Below are 20189 nucleotides of genomic sequence, written 5' to 3' on the forward strand. Positions count from 1 at the left end.
ATTTGGACTTTGGACGTTAGTAAATAATTTAGGATTTTGGTTTGACTTATTTTGCAAATTACGTGCATGATCATAAGTTTTAAGATTGAAACTTTTCCTTTGTAATTAGTCAGGCTTTAAAATAAGTTTATGATTTTCGATAAAGGTAAAGTGAATATTTTGTTATGTTACAAATTTTAACTTAAGTTTCAGTTAATGGTTTTTCAACTTCGTTTTGGTTGTAAACATGTTTAATTCATTAAATGCAAATTTGGTTCCAAATAAGTTTTAAGCGAAAAATAAGTTCAATGGTTGCAAAATATTTTGGTAAAGTTCATTTTCAGTTTCAGTAAGTTGCAAGTAAAAATGTTTTTTGAACGAACTTTGTTATTTAAATCAATATTTAGTTTTGAGCCACGTTGATGGCCAATGTGATTTCCGAAATCCGATCAAAACTTCTGGGTTGGTTTTGGGGTGTTACATTATTACCCTGAAATCGGATTACCTCACGATGGGTTTCTAAGGTCATGGTCCTATCCCACCATGACATATGAAATGTATATCTGCTAAAGCGTGCTATCACATTCCTGACCCCTTAAAACTACCTAAGAGTATCTGTCATTTTAGTCGAAAACCCTGAACACTTTCAAGATACACTAAACCCTAAAAACCTTAAACCAAACCCTAACCCTAGGAGAAAGATCTAGAAAGTGCACCTTACTGGCCTTGCTTTTCAGAAAGCTCCTCCAGCTGATGCGCTTTCTAGTTAAACCGGCCTATATCCTTAATTAATTTTAAAACCAGCCTAAATGCCTAAATAAAAATAAAAATTTCCTATAGGCCTTATTTTGCCCTTAGAGTTATTTGTTACTTATTTTAGTAGGGTTTTAAGGTTTTTAGTTTATTTTATAATTTAAATATTTTTCAAATTTTAGGAATTTTATTTCATTAATATTTTAAGTTAATTATATTTTATGGTGTTAATTCAGACTAGTGTTCGATGTGATTTTATTCAACGTAGGTCTAACAAAGCATGCGAAAGAATAGCTTCACATAAGTAGATTTCCATTCCAACGAAAAATGTCTCTGCCCTAGCTAGGGGAGAGCAAAATCCAATTCGATTCAAAGAACTCAATAAAAAATTCAAATTTTGAATTAAATAGTTCGAGTTATTTGAGTTAATCAAGTTATTTAGATCAACTCGAATAAAAAAAATTAAGTTTTTCGGTTTAATTCAAATATGAATTATACAATTCGAGTTATTTGAAAATTTGAATAAAAAAAAGGCAAAACTACGGTGTTTTGATAAATGTTCACCTTTTCTAAAATTAAAAGTCAAAATCATTAAGTTAAAAGACAAAACTACGTCGTTTTGATAAATGTTTACACATTAATTTAAAAGGCAAAATCATTATATTGTTTATATAGTTAAATAACCTTGTAATTCGTCTACTAGTTAAATAATCGGTCCATATAAACGCAACATTGGGTATAAATAATAGGATTCGTTAACTTGACTCGACTCGAAATTTTTTGACTCTATTAGATTCGATTCAAAAAAAATTCAAATCGAGTTCTGTTGATAAAATAGGATTCATCTACTCGATTAAGTCAAAATTTTTTGACTCGATTCAACTGAATTTAATCAAATACTAACCCCTAGCCCCAGCGAACATAAACAGACAATTTTCTACTCCAATGAAAAGATAGCTTTTTAAAGTTTCGATTTTTAAGGGTTTAGAAAAACAAAAAAGGAGAGAGTATAAAAAAAAAATTAGAGGAGGAGCCACCCAAGCTTTCATGCATCAAGAATTGATGGATTCCAACAAGAAAATAGAGTTTCTTCACTGTTTTTCCTTCTTGTTCCTTTTTATTATGTCTAGTTATTGTTTTAATTTTAAGATGGATCCTAAATTCTCCATGAACTAAATTTATTTTCTATGGTTACGATAGATTTCATGCTTAGTTAATTAACTGTTATCTATTTCCATCTTTTTTTATTTTTAATAGAGTTAAGATTGTTTATTTATTCTTGTTTTTCTTTGATAATAGTCTAGCCAACTTTTAGTTTGACAAATCTAAAGAAATTGGAAAAGGACTTTTTGTTTTAGGTCTAGAATGAATAACTCTTAGTTTTAATTAGATGGGTCAACCCATGATTCGTAATTAGGACAGGAATATACTTGATTACCTTGGGTGGCCATAATTGGGATAGTTCTTAATTAATTTGGTTAACATTACCGGCATAGGAATATAGCTCCATAGTTAGATTAATTTAATTCTTAATCAATTTGGTCGACATTATTAGCATAGGAATATGGCTCAACAATTAGATTAATTGCTCGAAAGAGAATTATGGAAATTTAGTTCTTAGGTTAATAAAAAACTTTATTAGGGTAAATTGGGCGAAACTAAATCAATTAGCTAACGCATGGATGAAATTGTAATCCTAGAATTTTGATATTGATTGTTTATTTGATTTAATTTGCATTGGATATTTTTTATTTACTTTTAAATTAGTTAAAAGACTTTACTATCGATTAATTTGGGTAGGTTTTAAGGTAAATATTTGGTACTTGACAATTTGGTTAGTAATAACTCTCCGTGAGATCGATATTTTATGATACTTGTATCAATATATATACTTGCATGAACGGTTTTCGATTAAAAATAATAAAAATAAAAGACAAACTAGTCTATACATTATAATCTCATTCCAAAATGTGATATTATGGACCGTAATATTATACTCGACGAACCCAACACCCCGAAAAAGAGATATTATCCCATTGTTGGAGCTTGTGGGGGTTACAAGTCTATAGTTTACACAAAACATGGTTTGTTGCTACAAAAGAGCAGCTAAACACCTCTTAATTCATGGCATTGCATGATTGAAACCAAATATCATGATTAAACACCATTTTTTATAGATAAAAATCAGGAACAATTACAACATTATTCTAATATTATCATGCATAAACCGATCATCTAACCCTAAATGCTCCACGATGATTTCCGAGAACTTCATCAAATTGTTCACAACGTGCAGAAATTCCATACCTTTTAACTGGTTCCATCAAGAAAACAAATGGGTAGCAGTAATAAACAAACCCTTTTTGGTCCTTGAATGAAACCAAATATCATGATTAAACACCATTTTTTATAGATAAAAATTAGAAATAATTACAACATTATTCCAATATTATCATGCATAAAATGATCATCTAACCCTAAATGCTCTACGATGATTTCCAAGAACTTCATCAAATTGTTTATAACGTGCAAAAATTCCATAACTTTTAATTGATTCCATCAAGAAAATAAATGGGTAGCAGTAATAAACAAACCTTTTTTGGTCCTTGAATGAAACCAAATATCATGATTAAACACCATTTTTATAGATAAAATCAGAAACAATTACAACATTATTCCAATATTATCATGCATAAATCAATCATCTAACCCTAAATGCTCCAGGATGATTTCCGAGAACTTCATCAAATTGTTTACAACGTGCAAAAATTCCATAACTTTTAACTGATTCCATCAAGAAAACAATGGGTAGCAGTAACTAACAAACCTATTTTGGTCATTGACTGAAACTAAATATCATGATTAAACACCATTTTTTATAGATAAAAACTAGAAACAATTACAACATTATCCCAATATCATCATGTATAAATCAATTATCTAATCGTAAATGCTCCAATACTATTTTCGAGGGTTCCTGAAATATTATCTAATCATAAGGGAAAACTTTAATTATTCCAACCAACTTATGTTCAACTACATTAACTTTTCTTGGAATCTGCTTTATGACCACCCATCATTAGGTGTGTTCAATCGATTAACCGATCTGAACTACCATTAACCGAATTAACCGACCCTTTTAAACCCTTAATCTTTAACTGAATTGAAATTTTTTTTAAAAAAATTAACCGAATAAAATTTTTTCGGTTAATTCGGTCGGTTAACTGAAATTTATATATATATATATTTTTTATTTTTGGTTAAAACAAGTATAAAACATATAAAAAATTAATCGGCTTAACTGATCAATTAATTTATATTTTCAAAAAGTTAACTGAACCGACCGAATACTTATATATTATAATATTATTTATTAAATTCGATTAATTCGACTAACTGACTGATTTCGAACTGAATTAACCGTTAAACAAACTTTAAAAAAATTATTAACTGACCCCTAACCGAATTAATTTGATTAATTAACTAATTAATTAAATTTAATTAATTAATCAAATTAATTTAATTTTACTCGAAATTTGTATACCCAACCTTTCATTATCTCTTATAAACCTTTTGAATTCTGAACATGAAGTCCCCATGCAATTGCTGACAAAAACCCATTTAAAATGATTTTTACAGTTTCAACACAATCTATTTCGACCAAATATTTACCCAATTTAAAAACCATTTTAGGGTTTTTACTAAAAAATATACAAAAATAAAAAATTGAAAATAATACAGATAAAAAAAAGTAAATCTGAAAATGGTATAGTCGGGTGGTCACGCCACTCGACAAAGCAGCACCTACGACAAAGCAGTACCAAAACAAAAAAAAAACTCGAAAAAAAGCTGAAAAACGAAAAAAAAATAAAATATTGGACATGTGGGTGCAGGCGGCACAGTGTTGCCTCTGGCGAGGCGGCACCAGGTTGTGTGGGTCCCACAAAGGCACCTAAGCACTATAAAACCAAGCAGACCAAAGCAACCCGGAGCAAGATTCAGTGACAAGGAGAAGAAAATAAAAGGAAAGAAAGGAGAAGAGAAGGAAGAAAAGAAAGAGAAGAAAAAAGAAGGTCTAATTTTTTTAAATAATGAATTTTATATTATTAATGTGCTTTTCTGGTATTATTATTGTTGATTTTATTATTTTTGTTGTCGAGTTATGAATATTGTTATTATTGTTAGTAAAAACCATAATTATTGTTAGTTATTATTATTGTTAAAAAACCTAAAAAGCCTATTTATGTAATGTAAAGAATATATTATTATTTTATATGTGTTTTAGGTAGATTTTTACCCATATTATATAAAAATAAAAAAATAGCGAAATAAGTTGTTTGAAAGATTAAGTACCATTTTGGCACTTTTGGCATAATCTTTCAAACAACCTATTTTAGTATTTTATTTTTTTATATTATTAGGTAAAAACTCGTTTTAGGTTGATTTTAAATGATTAAATGTAAAGATAAATGTTATTTATGTATAAAATGAGAACTGAAAAACTATGAGCTTATGAATGACAAAAATTGCATATTGAGTAATTAAATTTTTTATTTAAGTAGTTTATTTGGTGTTGAAATTATTTTGAGAAAGTCTATTTATTTTTAATGATTGAGCATTGAAGATGGATAATCAGTTTTTCGTATGCGTTTATTTCTATGGAATTATCTTGACAACAACCGTTGGATGTATATTTGAATGTCGGCAACAAATAGCAATGAGATTTAATAGAAATGTCTCGTTGGATGATATGAAGGGAAGAATTAATGTAAAAATTGTCAGACGTTGTGGGAGAAGGATCTCGAAACTTTTCTACAAGTTTCCGGCCGACAGATCCAATCAAATTCACGAAATGGAACTTGTAGACGACGAAGACGTGGAGACAATGATCGCTCTTTCTTTGTGGGAATGGGAGTGACAAAATGCACCGATTCACTTATTTCTTTGAGTTAGCGATTATGGAGGAAAATGAAAATCTCACTTGCATATGGTGATGAACATAGAGCTCAAGAACCGTGCATGGTGGCTCCAATATCGACGTTGATAGTGAATCGACTATAGGTGGGATCGATATCGATCTTAATGTTACACCGATATGGATGTGGTTGGTGATGATGGTTACGATAGTAGTGATCCTTGTTATCAAGAAGTCGATAGTGATAGTGATCCGATGTAGACGATGTCCCGATGATATTGATGATGAAGGCGTGAATGACGATAGAAACATTAACGCATCTTGATCGGGAACCGGATCGACATGTTGTGATTCACAATAATCTTGGGCCACACATCGCGCTCATAGACCCGACGGCGCATGTAGCCGAGTTTCAGAGTACCTGAAATACTTCACGCTCACCGACCGCCGTAAATTCGATCCCGAGGAGTTATTCGTGGCCGAGATTGAAAGTAAAGAAGAGTGCGATTTGCTATTAAGCGGTATAGCATGAATATATCGATGAGATTATAATGTTGCGTGTCGAAACCGACATTATATATTGGGGAGTGTTGAAAGTCGGGAAGGCGCAATTGGCGGTCTGTTGCATTTATTCAAAATTCGCAGATGTGGGAGATCGCAAATTTGTTGGGCCTCACACATGCACATCAACACGTATGATGAAGATCATCGAAAACTTGATTCTAAAACTATCATGCGTGTATCATGCCAATGGTGAAGGACATGCCAACCATTAAAGTTTTGGTGCGATTGTCGAAATACAAGCACGATTTCGATGTCGAGTGTCATATCGAAGGCATGGATAGCAAAGCAGATGGAAATGGAGCAATTGTATGGGGATTTCGATCGTCGTATAACGAGCTACGAGGATGGATAGCCGCTATGCGGAATGCGTACCGAGGACCGTTATTGAGTTATAGACACGACCTTATTACGGCCGGATGACCAACTACAGTTAGGAAAACGAATTTTCCATCGGATGTTTTGGACGTTTGATCCATGTGTGCGCGCATTTCCCCACTGCAAGCCATTTGTGCTAGTGGATGGGACGGCTATATGGAAAATATACAGATCTTACTTATTGCGGTTGCTCAAGGCGGCAATAGGGCGTGCTCCGATAGCATTTGCCATTGTAGATAAGGAGAACATGGAATCGTGGAATTCTTCCTTACCAACTGCGGAGGTATGTTATTAGCAGCGATAATATTTGTATTATCTCGATAGAGGAAAGGATTAATTGCCGCCATTAGGCGTTCCAATGTACCATGGAGATCCGTTCTTGCATCCGTCACATCGCACTAACTTCATTAGAGATTATAAAAATGCGATGGAAAAGAAAATTTGTGAAAATAGGTAAACGATTGCCTTATCCTTTCAATATAAGTTTTTAGGGTATCTGTAACTTATCTATTCTTAATACATATCAACAGTCGAGCTAGAGCCACACATTTTTCGCCAAATGATGACTCGACTTGAGAGTGACATGGAGGTCAAACAAATATATCTTTCCGACGGTGGTTGGGTACTATGGAGCCGTGGCAATGGGCTCAAAGTTTTGTGAGGGCTTTCGTTATGGTCAAATGACCACAAACTTAGTTGAGGGGTCAACGTGTATTGTTGAAAACACGACACCTTCCGATTTCAACATTCTTCTCGGCTACATTCTGGGTTGGCTACCTTGATGCCAAAATGGGTCGACAACAAGTTAACAGATTGAGGCGGGACACATATTTGTCGAAGATATTAGGGATGCAATGGTTGCAAACCGTCGGATGGCGAGGTCGATGAATGTAGAAATATATTCACGACGCCTTGAAACGCGTTCGATTACGGAGACCATTGGTCGTTGACCCGGTCTACCACCTAGGTCCTCTGAGTTGATCTCCGGAATAGACAATGCGATTGTAGGAGATTCCAAACACTTCATTACCCGTAATGCGCATGTCGTTGCAGCGTGTGCTAAAGTGAACCTTAATATTGAACAATTTTTCGAAGATGTGTACACACTCAATCGCATGTTACGTGTATGGGAAAACGAATTCCCTGTCCTGCCCGACCTGTCTACATGGGAAGTGCCTCCGATAACTTTCGAACTTGTCCCAGACAGAGGGCTACGCAGGAATCCAAGAGGTCGTCCGCAATCAACTAGAATCCGTTATGAAATGGACATTAGGGAGAAATCCGATGGTGCAGCGTTGTGGATTATGCGAGTTAGCTGGTCATAATCGGAGTAAATGCCCGCAATGAAACTATCATGTCGGACAATCGTCACGATCGGTAGGAATTGAACTTATGTTGTAATGTATTTATTTTATATGAAAAAATTATATTGTAAATATTCCTCTATTTGTTAAAAATCTATCAAGCTATTTTTGGAGTTGCGATTCTAATTTATTTATATCTGGAGCTACGAACTCTAAATTAAGATCCGTTAATTTTCTAGAAACTAAGCTAACATATCTTTTACCATAAAATTTTAGAATTTTTATTTAGCCAATTAGTACAATTTATTCTTTAAAGTTACCCTTGCTTTGTTGTTCCACACTCCAACCCTTATTAACTAAAACAAATTATATTATAGTGCAGGATTTGGATAATGATATTTATCATAATATCATTTACAACTAATCATGAACTCACCATTTCATGGATCCCATGGTCAATTACACAATAAAACTTAATATAATCATCATTTAATTCTCATGAAGCACACATAACCAAACATTTTTACCAATTACCTACACTCAATCAACAAATTGACATATACAAACAAAGTCTTGGTTGAGTTTACATTTACTCAACTTGCATATATAACCAAACCGAAGAAACCCTAAAATTGATGGTTCGATGGTGTGGTCCTAGGGTATATTTTCTGGAGGTCGGCGTTCACGTTGTGGGTGATCACGACGACCAACATCCTCTTCAATCGCGGTAAGGGTATACGATACATAGAAGAAAAATCATATGGCTCGAATGGCATCGATGAACTTGAGCCGGGAGGAGTGCCATGCTGCGGTGGATACAACCTAGTAGGAGTGGAGTACTGCAGTGGATACGGGCAGGGGGCAGTGCTATAATGCGGTGGATATGGGCTGGGAGAGGTGCTATGTTGCGGTGTGTACGACCCAAACATATCAAATCTGTAATGGTATCCGCCCCCCGATGAGCCCGAGAAATTGTCATTGCCCGCAAAATCCGGATGATAAGAAGTATCAGCCGAAAGTGAATGCGATGACGAGCCCGGGAAATAGTCATTGCCTGCCAAATCCGGATGATAAGAAGTATCAATCGAATGTGAATGCGATCGCTCGGACTCGGCCTCCTGCTGTACCTCGGGCTCCGGCTCTGGGTCATGCTCGGCATCTGGCTGTGGATCGGGCTCTATATCGGCCACTGGCTCGTATGCCCCAGATCGCTGCACGTGCGGGGGGACTATAGTCGACTGCCCACCAAGTAAATATGGCTTCCCCATACTAAAGTACCATTGTATGTACTCTAACGATAGGCACAAATCGGAAGACATATCTATCTGAGGTCTTCGAGCCATCCGACTCTCCCACACCGCAATATATCTCCGGTCGTAACCCCCAATCTGTCCATGTCTCCTCTCTTGTTCTTCTGTGAACCTCCTCCCCACCGCATTGGCGGATCCGGGATGTCTTGGATGCAACCAAAGCGTCAGTAGTACTCAATCTCCGTGGTACCACTCGACTACATTGAAACTAATAATTGGTGCGTTTGTGCACTACAACTGTGAATCAATGTAGGCAGACGAGGGTATAATAGCCGCAATTTCTGGTCTACGGTATGGCATCCATATAAACGCACGATTAATACCATGATTAAAATTTAACACGGTTGGAGTAAGATATAAAAGCAATTACATGTCACGAATATTTGAATAGCTTACCCTTCCCGGCATGTTGTTCAATCATCGACGATATATCGGGACGGTACGACCTCCGATACCGGATAAATACTCCATCTACGAAAACAATTTTCAAGTAAATATAGTTTCATTAGAATAGTATTATTATAAAGAAATTGCCAATTACTAACAAGTTAAATTTTATCACCTGTTAACTAGCGGATATACGTATGGTTGGTGACTAACCGATGCCAAGAATGGCATCCGATAAAGAGCCCATGATTGCAACAATATAAGGCATCCGCCCATGTCTCTTCTTAACCAAATAACACCTTAGAAAAAAATAAAAATAAAAATTATATCGATTTAAATCTAAAACGTTATTAAACTAACATTAATTACTCAAAATTATAAAAAATTACCTTTTTCTTTCCTTCTTTTCCTTCCTCTTCTTCTTCTCCTTCTCTTTTCTTTTCTTTTTCTTCTCTCTCGGTAGTAGGCCTCTTTCTCCTCCTCTCCTTCTTTTCTTTCTTCTTCTTCTCTTCTTCCTTCTTCCCTTCTTCCTTCTTCTCTCTTTTCTTCTTCTTTTCTTTGCCGAAAATGAAGCTTGGGGATCATATATTATGGTCCCCCAAACAAAATAACAAAACCCCTCTGCATGAGGGGTCAAATCGGCACCAAAAGCAGAACAAGGTCGCCTCGCACCAAGATGTCCCTTTTTTTTTTTTTTTTTTTTTTCTTTGTTTGGTCTTGTTTGTCGAGGTGGTGCCTTTGTCAAATTGGCGTGACCACCCGACATACCATTTTCGTAATTACATTTTTTATGTATTATTTTGAATTTTTAATTTTTTATAATTTTTAGTAAAAACCCCATTTTTAACTCTGCCTTGTTCTCTGTGAGCATTAATTATTGTTAACTTTAATGGAAAGTAAATCTTTTTAGATAGAATTAAATCAAATAGCATGATTATACTATGAAAAAAAATTAAAATACTAAATTAATTTCATAACAGGACGCATGTGCCGAACAGTAAAATGTTTTACTGCAAATCCAACTACGACAAAAATTATTAATGTGATAGCACTTCAAAATATATTGTTGTGGTACACAATATCAATTAATACTGTCTTTAACTCAATTCAGTCGGGATAAACATTATTATTTGAAATAATTAATGGTGAAGTTTTTAATCTTATAAGTTAGGTTAAAAACTTTAAATGTATTTTATTTTTCTAAATATTAATTAAAGGTATGTGACGATAATTTAAATATGGATGAAATTAGAAAATTCTTTTAAGAATTTAAAATTAAATTATAATTTTCACAGTTTTTTAACATAAACTAAAATTATATAAATATTAAAATTATCACCGTATTAGTTTACATGAGAATGTCGAGAAGGATTACATGATAAACTAATATCTATCCTATAAATGATATTCTCTTGTAATTTCATGTTAATATGGGGACAAATGTTCAATTTTGTTTACATTTTAGTTTTTCAAATATGCTTAGTCCTAGAGATACATGTTATTCTATTACTCTATTATATGTAGCCTTCATTTTTCACCAATAATTTAAAATAAAATTTTAGTTTCAGTGTTGTTTCTTGAAAATGCAGTTTACTTTAACTAATGCCATTGAATACTTACTATTACAAGGCTCGAACTGAAGTTAAGTCATAATTAACCCTTGCTGACATTTCTCTAAAAGAAGTTTTTGTCTCGTCACATCAATTTTGAGTTGTTTCTGATAAAAGAATATGGTAAATTATTTAGTTGGTCACCAAATTTTTGAATATTTTTATTTTGATCACCCAAATACTTACAGCTTCCACATTCTTCTTCTTCCTTTGCTCCCTAGTTCCAGCTGCAGTCTCTTGCCCATAATAATGGGTTTCGCCTAGTTTCTGGAGACAGTCAATCTGTTTATCAGGTACTGTACCAAGTACTATCAAATATTTCATTTTCTAAATTCTTGCTTTCTTTTTTCTTTCATTTTTCTGATGTTCATGTAATGTTTGCTTTGTTTTCTGTACTTGTCTGAGAATATCGAGAAGGATTACATGAGAAATTAACTCTATGATATTGTTTACAAAACTAAATGCACTGTTTTTGAATGATTAGAAGTTAAAATTTCATCTTTTGTGGATAACAAGAAGTTTGGTTTTAGGATTTTATATTATGTTGACTTGTTTTAGATTTGAATTGTTTGATCACTTTCAGTGGAAAATGAATTACTCTTGAGAAATAAGGCAGATGAAAAATAGCCAAAAGTAAAAATCAAATGAAACTGTACCAAGTTTGAATTTTTTCTACCATGAAGTAAATAATGGTTTTAAACTTTTATAAGGGTGCCTATGTTACTATATTTTACAAGCTTTCTAGCTGGAACTCAGTTGTGAGTGTCCAATATGTTTGATTTTGTTGAAGTTTTTCCATGTTACTAGAGGATTATATCCCTATTTCGAATATGGGTACTTCAAAAAAAAAAAAAAAAATAGAGTTGGAGCAACATATCGATGTAGTTAATAACTGGAATCCTTTTCTTGTCTTGATTGACATAGATACTTGTTGGATATATCAAGTTGCTGCTTTGGTTCAGTATTAATGGCCTCTCTCATGTTCTAAAGGGTGATTCAAATCAGAGTAAAAGCAGCGAAAAAGAAGTATGTAAGTTAATAAAAGGTTGAACCCCATGGAAGTGGAGCAAGTGGGGGTAGCAGAGCTAGACTTTTTAGAACCCAATATCTGGTGGAGTGCACAGTGCAACTTCAGCCATGGAGTACGTTGGCCGGTCTTAGTTGTTCGTAATCTGATGGGACAAGTATGGTTGAAGCAGGGGGTGGCGTGGAGGGAAAAAAATGGGTCAAGGAAGATGATGAACACTAATCGGGAGTCAAAAAATAGTAAAAGATGATGATGTGACGTGCACCATCAGCAGTTGATTAAAATGTTTAATTATTATAATGGTAGTGGCTAAATTGTAAATATTTTTATTTAGATGTCTAAAATGAAAGTGTCAAAAAAAATTAGATGACCGACATTAAAAATAAAAAAACCCCCAGGAATTAGAAAAATAAAAAAGCTAAATTTAATAATAAAATTTTATGTCCACATTGGTGGGGCACAGATAGGGGCCAAAGGATTTTTATTCTTCTCCATGCTTATAAATGTGTTCTGACCTTCGAAACTTTTCAGGCCGAGAACATCAATAGGAGTGCTCTCAGAATCAAAGGAAATGGTTTTTCAATTCAATTTTCCAGTTCTTCTATTATGTCTTATGTTTTTAATGGTAATTTTTAGTTCCATATTACAATTGATATAAACCAAAGGTTCTTTTTCTTTTTCTCATTTTATTAATGGAATTTCTTTTTGGCAGTGTGGCAGAGGCAATGCAGTAAGGGATTTGGAAGGGAAACATGATTTTGAAAGCCATGGCAGAGACGACGAAGTGGAGAGTTTAGATGACAAGTACGTTAGCGCTTACTTTCATCAAACTTTTGATTCTGCAAATCACTTTGATGGAGGTGATGAAGTGAAGAATTTAGAAGACAAATATTCAACGGCTTACTTCCACAAATCGTTAGATTCTGGAAACCATGGCAGAGATGACAAAGCAAAGATATTGGAAGACAAGTATGCTACTGCGTACTTCCACAAGACTTCTGTTTTTGAAAACCATGGTGAAGGTGACAAATTAAAGAGTTTGGAAGATAAATATTCCGCGGCTTACTTTCACAACACACAATCTTCCAAAATGATGAAGGATCACAACATGGAACATCACCACCATTACCATAACCATGTTGAAAGTGCAGAGATAGGCTTGTTCACCATTGATGAACTACATACCTTTAACGTAGGGAAGAAATTACCCATCTTTTTCCCAATAAAAAACCACTCTCTTTACCCTCCTTTATTGCCTAAACAAATTGCTGACACCATCCCTTTTTCATCTTCCCAAGTTTCTAATATTCTACGATTCTTCTCAGTTTCTCCGGACTCCCCCAAAGGCAAAGCTGTTCAAGATACACTCGCAAAATGCGAACTCGGAGCAGCGCAAGGGGAGACCAAAATCTGTGCTACCTCTTTAGAATCTTTACATGGTTTTCTAAGCAATGCATTTGGACCCCATGTTGATTTCAAGTTCATAAGCACAAGGCATCCCACCATAACAACCCCACTCTTTCAAAGTTACACAGTTTTAGAATCCCCTGAAGAGATTGAATCTCCAAAGAAAGTAGCATGTCATCCAATGCCATATCTTTATGCAGTTTATTTCTGTCACTTTGATGCCACTGAGATTAAAGCTTTCAAACTCCGTTTAGTTGGTGATGTTACGGGAGATAAGGTGGATGCTGTTGTTCTTTGCCATATGGATACTTCAGGTTGGAGCTCTGATCATGTCGCTTTTCGCATGCTTGGTATTAAGCAAGGAAACACTGTTTGCCATGTATTTTCTCAAGGTAATCTTGTTTGGATTAATCAGCCATCGGATATCGCTGCCGGTGCCATATAAGTGTTGAACTGTTCGATGTAGCACTCATTTGCCACTACGTATGGAGACCTTATCACAATATAAGTATTTAAGAGCTAGTCTTATGTTCACTAGGTTTCATGGTGTTTCGTTAATGGTGTGACTTTCTATCTATATTAAGTATCAAGTAATTAAGCAATAAAAAGTATTGCATTAGAGTTAAAATTATATTAGGATGATATTTATAAAATATCATATTTTAGTCGTCATTACATTATTGCCACGCCATATATTTTAAAAATTATTAAATAATACTATAACACTCGTGTTCTTATTTTTCTTATTAATAATATTCCAGTCGGGTGTTATTAAAAAAGTCTAGTTATCCTAAATTAATTTTTATATTAATGAATTAAATAAAATAATCATTAAAATTTTTAAGCTTATACTGTTTTAGTTTTCTAATAAATTAATGTATTTCTCTCATAAGTTAATTCTATATCATATTTTTCATCTAAATAAACTAAAATTGAGATAGAACAAAAAAGAAAGAAGAAAATGTATTCTTTTATTAAAACATTCTACTATTTATTATGGTTTAAGGACATGTTGAACTAAAATTATAAAAAAATTAATGGTAAAATTATTATAAATGCAACGCTTTTGGTATAACAAAATAAAAATAATAATAATATAATATACAAATATTAATTTTTCCACTTATAATATTAAATATAATAAAAAATATAGGTAAAATTGTCAAAAATCTCACATTATTTAAAGAAAATGGGGTATTGCAATCTTAGCAATATTAAAAATATATTATTACTAACTCATTCTAATCTTCTAAATCGAAAAATATTATTCCAAAATCTTACACTTTTCTTGAAATTTGAAGGTAAACAAGAACCGAAAGTATTTAAAGAATTTGTTGAAATCATCATGATTTATTGAATTCCCAAGCTATCTATTTATACAACAAGTTTATGACTTTAAAAAGTCATAATCTAAATTGTTTTTTTAACTATTTTATTTGCCTAAAAATAAGGGATGATATTTGCCTAAAGACTAAGACAAACTAATGCAGCTTCAAAAATCATAAAAGTTAACAGTCATTCTTGATGTTGAGCTGCAAACTTCAAGCTTTTGTCTTAATAACTCAAATCTGGCTTTAGGCAATGCTTTTATGAAAATGTCAAGCATATTGATTTTTTGTACTGCAATAAACCAACCACACTTCTCCTTCCTTTTGAATATCATGAAGAAAGTAAAATTTTATTTTGAAGTGTTTAGTTTTGCCACGAAACACTGATGATTGTTTTATGAAACACTAAACTAGACTACGATCATGATTAAGGCAAGCGCACCTATCGAATGGTAATACAGTTATGGTGAGTCCAGAATATCGTATCCACAAGGACTAAAAGAACTAGTATTAACTTTCTTTCTATTATTTAGCCTAAAATATAAGGGATTCATTTTTAATCTAAAATTAACTAACTAATTAACTACTGAATGCGACAGAGAGTGAAGAAAATAATCGAATAAACCAATGATAAAGACAATACCAAGCGAAGAATTCACATAGACTTCACTTATTATTCTGACTCTGAATCAAATGATTTATTCACTGGTTTTGGTCCGTAGAAATCCCTAAATTATGTTAATATCTCTTTCGAGACTAAGAACAAATGACTCTAGGTTGATTAATTGAAATTTCTTTCTAATTAAAACCCCTATTGTCGCATTAACTCAATCTATGGATTCCCTTATTAGATTTGACTCTAATCCGGCAGATTTATGTCGCCCTATTTCTAGGGTTGCATGTAACTTCGCTTAATTATGGTGGATCTACTCTTAAACAAAGACTTTTGCTCCACTGAATAAGCACATCAACTTGAATTAATATCCTGAAAATATAAAAACAAGAATTAAGAAAACATAATTAAGAACAAGAACAAGTATTTGTCATTAAATTCAGAATATTAAATAATAAGATCTGTCTTAGGTTTCATCCTCCCTTGGTATTTAGGGAGTTTAGTTCATATTGTAGTAGGAAAACATCTCAAAAATAGGAAAACAACAAAACATAAAGAAACCCAAAAACTTCGAGAGAGATTGGATGGAGATCTTCAGTCTTGAAGGTGATCCTGCTTCCGAGCTGAATCCGTTGGCGTTCTTCGAGTAATTCCTGTGTTCTACTCTGCGTGTCCTCCTTGATCCTTTTCTCGTGTGTTTAAATAGACTTTGGAATGCCCAAAATAGCCTAAAATTAGCCTTTTTTTGAGTAGAATTAAAATAGGTCTCGACAGGGACAAGGCTATGTGGCACGCCCGTGTGATGGTGCTCAGGATGTGTGTAATTCTGACATGGTTTTAAGTTAACACGGCTATGACACACTGGCGTGTGGCCTACCCGTGTGTCTCACACGGGTGTGTGGATTACCTGTGTGGAAGTGTCTAGGCCGTGTGCAGCACTGAAATAAACCCATTTTGTCTGTTTTTGGCCTTTTTCTTGCACTTTTTACTTTCCTATGCTCATCTGGATATAAAACATGAAATTAAAGGATTACGAGCATCAAAGCCACTAAATCTTATGATAAATCATCTAAAAATATGCTAAGCATAAGATTAAAATATGTTACTTTTGAGGTTTATCAAATATTCCTACACTTAAGCATTTGCTTATCCTCAAGCAAAATCCTCAATTCACAATTAAAATTAAACTTCCTTAATTCATAATTCTCATCAATAATGTTATACATTGATAATTCAACTAAAAGAGCACTAAATGCACAAGCAATCCAAGTCTAACATTTGAAGCATGAAAACATAGGTATTTCCCCTTATCTAAATAATTACCTTTAATTCAAAAATTAACAAGAATTGACATCCTCACTAAAGATTCACTCAAATCACTCAAAGTGTTTAAGGTTCAAAAATTAAGCACTCAAGAGTCGAACATGAAAAGTTATTACCATAAGCTTGCATGAAAATCAAATCTCCACCACTATAAAATGATGTGATACACAAATCAAAAGGTCTTCAATAGGTTGTAACAGGGCTTGGGTTAAAGGTGTGGATAAAGGCTGAAAAAGAAAGTTAGAATCGAGATCGATTTGATAAATTACCTAACTAGAAGAAAACTTAAATAATTACATCAATCGAATTTTCTAACGAGAAACATGAGCTTATTCTCACAATAGGCAATTAAATACTTAGCTCATAGCGAAGAACTAATAAGAATCAACATAAATGTATATATATATTTTAAGAATGAATGAAGGAATGAATAATAAGATAAAATCATACAACTAAGATAAAAGAACATAGTTAGGCATTTAACCAAATCAAATCTTGACAAAAAGGGAGTCAATAAAATAGGTAAAATTCTCAACAAATCAAAAAGTCTGATGTATGGTTTAATATTAAAGGTAAATTAAGAAACGATTTGCTAGGCTTAAAGGGGTTCACTAAGGGTTAATTTGTGAAGGTGTGCTTTTTGTGGGGTAAGTGAGTTAAAACCTAGGTGCCTTTATCATCTTAGTATATCAAATCAAATCTGTGGTTTTGACATGTATAACTGAAGCAAGTTTTAGAATAACAATTCAATATTAACACATTCATAACCAATAATAAAGTGAGCACGAAAAAAAAAGTATGCTTTTGATGTCAATCTTACTAATTTTCAAACTTCAAGGTAATACCTAAATTTAGGGAGACAACCTAAAAAAATTTAATTCCGGAAAATAGACTTGTCAAGCTTGATTCTCTAGTGTCTTAAAGTTTAAACCATCAATGCACAAATATCTATTATTTTAATCTAAACCATATCAATGAACATCACAAATCAATAAGAGTTTATTCTAAAAGTAATATGAGGAAATTACCTAAACACATGGCATAATTCAGGGATTTTCAAATAACCATATAAATAACCTTCCCACACTTAAGATGTACATTGTCCTCAATATACAAACAAATATAAATCATAATATAAGCAAAATATCATAAGATAGGGAGATAATTGAAACTGGCCTGAATGGTGGATGAATTTCCCAGAATAGTGAAAAGCGGAATTGTAGATAATTGTAGGGATAGTGCAAAATTTCGAGCGACTGATAAGAAAATAAACACAATGCTGAAGAAGATTAAAGGGTTACTTGTTAAGAAACAACCAGAATAATTAATATAAAGTTTAAAATAAAAAAAACAAAATAGACATAAAAAATAAAAAGATACAAATAAATATAAACATAAACATAAAAATAATCGGACTCAATGGTCTTCATCATCAGACTGATCAGTATCACGAGTCGGTGGTGCTGGAGGAGTGATGTAAAGGTACTGGCAGATTTGTTGTAAAGTTACATCAATATTTTCAAACCTCTGTGTACAGTACTGACGAAAACTGGCGAACTCCTCGGAGGATACTTCTAGGGAACTAGCAGTAGAGGGAGCATGTTGATGACTCGATGGTGGAGGCTGTGGTGGGTCCTCGTGATAGGGAGGAACATCATCAGTGACGTCCTCTGGGTCATGCTGAATGTCATACTAGACTAGTCTGTACTAAGGAGGATCCACTCCACGTCGCCGCTCGATCATCCTCATGTGGATCATGCTCGAGATACCCTGAGGAGACATTTAACTGACTAGGATAAGGGTCGAGGACTGCTCCAGTGTGTTGAGTAAACTGAAGTGTCGAGCGAGACGAGTCACATAAGGGCCGAGAAAGATGGGGCACTTCTTATGGCGTTCAGTCTGATTGCGGCAAGCAAGCGCAATGAAATATTTTACATCAAACACATGTCCGATAATCATGCTCCATAGGAAATAAGCATATAGGTACTAACCACTCCTGTGCTCTCTTTCCGACCTGTCAAAATGTGAGCTAGAAGGGCGTGAATATATTGTAGAGCCGGAGATAGGCGCGTCGCCTTCTAGCGACTCGCGTCATAGTAAGTCAGGCCGCCTGTGAGCTCCACCCAACCTCGCGAGGGTGAGTAATGAATATGTCGATGAAGGTGGAGAAAGTCCTCGGCGCTTATCAACTCCTCTGTGTAAAGTCTTAAAGCAGCACTGAACTCTGGGATACTCATGTGTCGCACCAATCTGCCAAGGCGAAAAGTGATGGTGCCGGGCTCGTCATGGATTGACATGACTTGCTGGACTAAAAATGTGGCGTCGAACTCTAAGGTGACCTCCGAATAGGTGGGCTCGACGATGGTGAAGAATCTATCCCATGGGGCTATAGTAATAATCGTGCGCACATCGTCAACCAAACGTACTTGCTCTAACACGGCCCAATCAATGCAGCGACCCATACCAAAGGGTGGTACTCGATGAAGCTGGTATGTTCCTCCTAAGGGCCCGCCGAGAATCAAAGATAAAGATGGCGAGCCTCGGCAGATGCGCTCGAAGAAGAGGTTGAGCCAAGACCCTTCTGTTTTTTTGAAGCGAGGATGATAGTCTTCTTACCTCGTGTGTTTGTCATAATAGATCTACAAGAAAGTAATCATATAATTCAATTTCACGAATGAACATCATTGGTAAGCAGATAAAGAAGAATCATCCAAGTTCAGCCCAATAATTAAATGAAAGTAGAGAATGGAATGAAAAGCAAAATGTTACTATACAATAAAAACTAACTAAATGATAACTATAAATAAGTAAGCAGAATAAGAATGAAATCGTCAAGATAATGACCCGAAGATAAATGCAAACTGCTAGTCTAAAACTAAATTAAACATAAAATTATGAATAATTGAACTGAATAAGAATCAACAAATCAGTAAAGCAATAATAATAATAAACAATATATCAAGAATGGAAATAATAGCAAGAAAACAAAACAAAATAGCACAATAATAAAGAATAAGAGTAATAATAATAATAATAAATCTGAAAATAAGAAAAAAAGGAAATTGATGATGGGTGGTGGTCAGAGTGGCACGGGATTAGATGACGGGATAGCGGTAAGGAAAATGGTGGGTGGTCAAACGGTGGGGAAGAAATATGAGGGAAGAAAGGAGGGGGAAAGAGGGGTTCAGCGGGGGAAGAGGTGTGTGCACGCAAGGGAGAGGGGGAAAAAGAATAGGAAAGAAAGAGGATGAGGGGAAAGGGGATAGAAGGCGATTGGCGGTGGGTGATGGAGGA

General features: G+C 34.0%; 1 protein-coding gene across 2 annotated transcripts; it reads left to right on the forward strand.

The window, feature by feature from the left end:
- The first annotated feature begins 11295 nt into the window (after positions 1-11295).
- On the forward strand, positions 11296-14259 carry LOC108487134 (BURP domain protein USPL1-like). Of its 2 annotated transcripts, none has more exons than XM_053019744.1 (3): positions 11296-11490; positions 12122-12849; positions 12937-14259. In XM_053019744.1, the coding sequence occupies exons 2-3, from the start codon at positions 12796-12798 to the stop codon at positions 14074-14076; spliced, it is 1194 nt and encodes a 397-aa protein (XP_052875704.1). In that variant the 5' UTR covers positions 11296-11490; positions 12122-12795; the 3' UTR covers positions 14077-14259. The 2 variants fall into 2 exon arrangements, with proteins under 2 accessions (XP_052875704.1, XP_017646874.1); XM_017791385.2 differs by having other exon boundaries at positions 12756-12849.
- The last annotated feature ends 5930 nt before the right edge of the window (positions 14260-20189 follow it).

Source organism: Gossypium arboreum, chromosome 10 (assembly GCF_025698485.1).
Source record: "Gossypium arboreum isolate Shixiya-1 chromosome 10, ASM2569848v2, whole genome shotgun sequence".
NCBI classification, from domain to species: Eukaryota; Viridiplantae; Streptophyta; class Magnoliopsida; order Malvales; family Malvaceae; genus Gossypium; species Gossypium arboreum.

What these genes read in the sequence shown, in the direction of transcription:
- LOC108487134 (XM_053019744.1), top strand. Translation starts at nt 12,796, where the DNA reads ATGGTTTTTCAATTCAATTTTCCAGTTCTTCTATTATGTCTTATGTTT. An exon ending in TATGTCTTATGTTTTTAATG is followed by an intron (nt 12,850 to 12,936) that starts GTAATTTTTAGT and finishes TCTTTTTGGCAG; the next exon opens with TGTGGCAGAGGCAATGCAGT.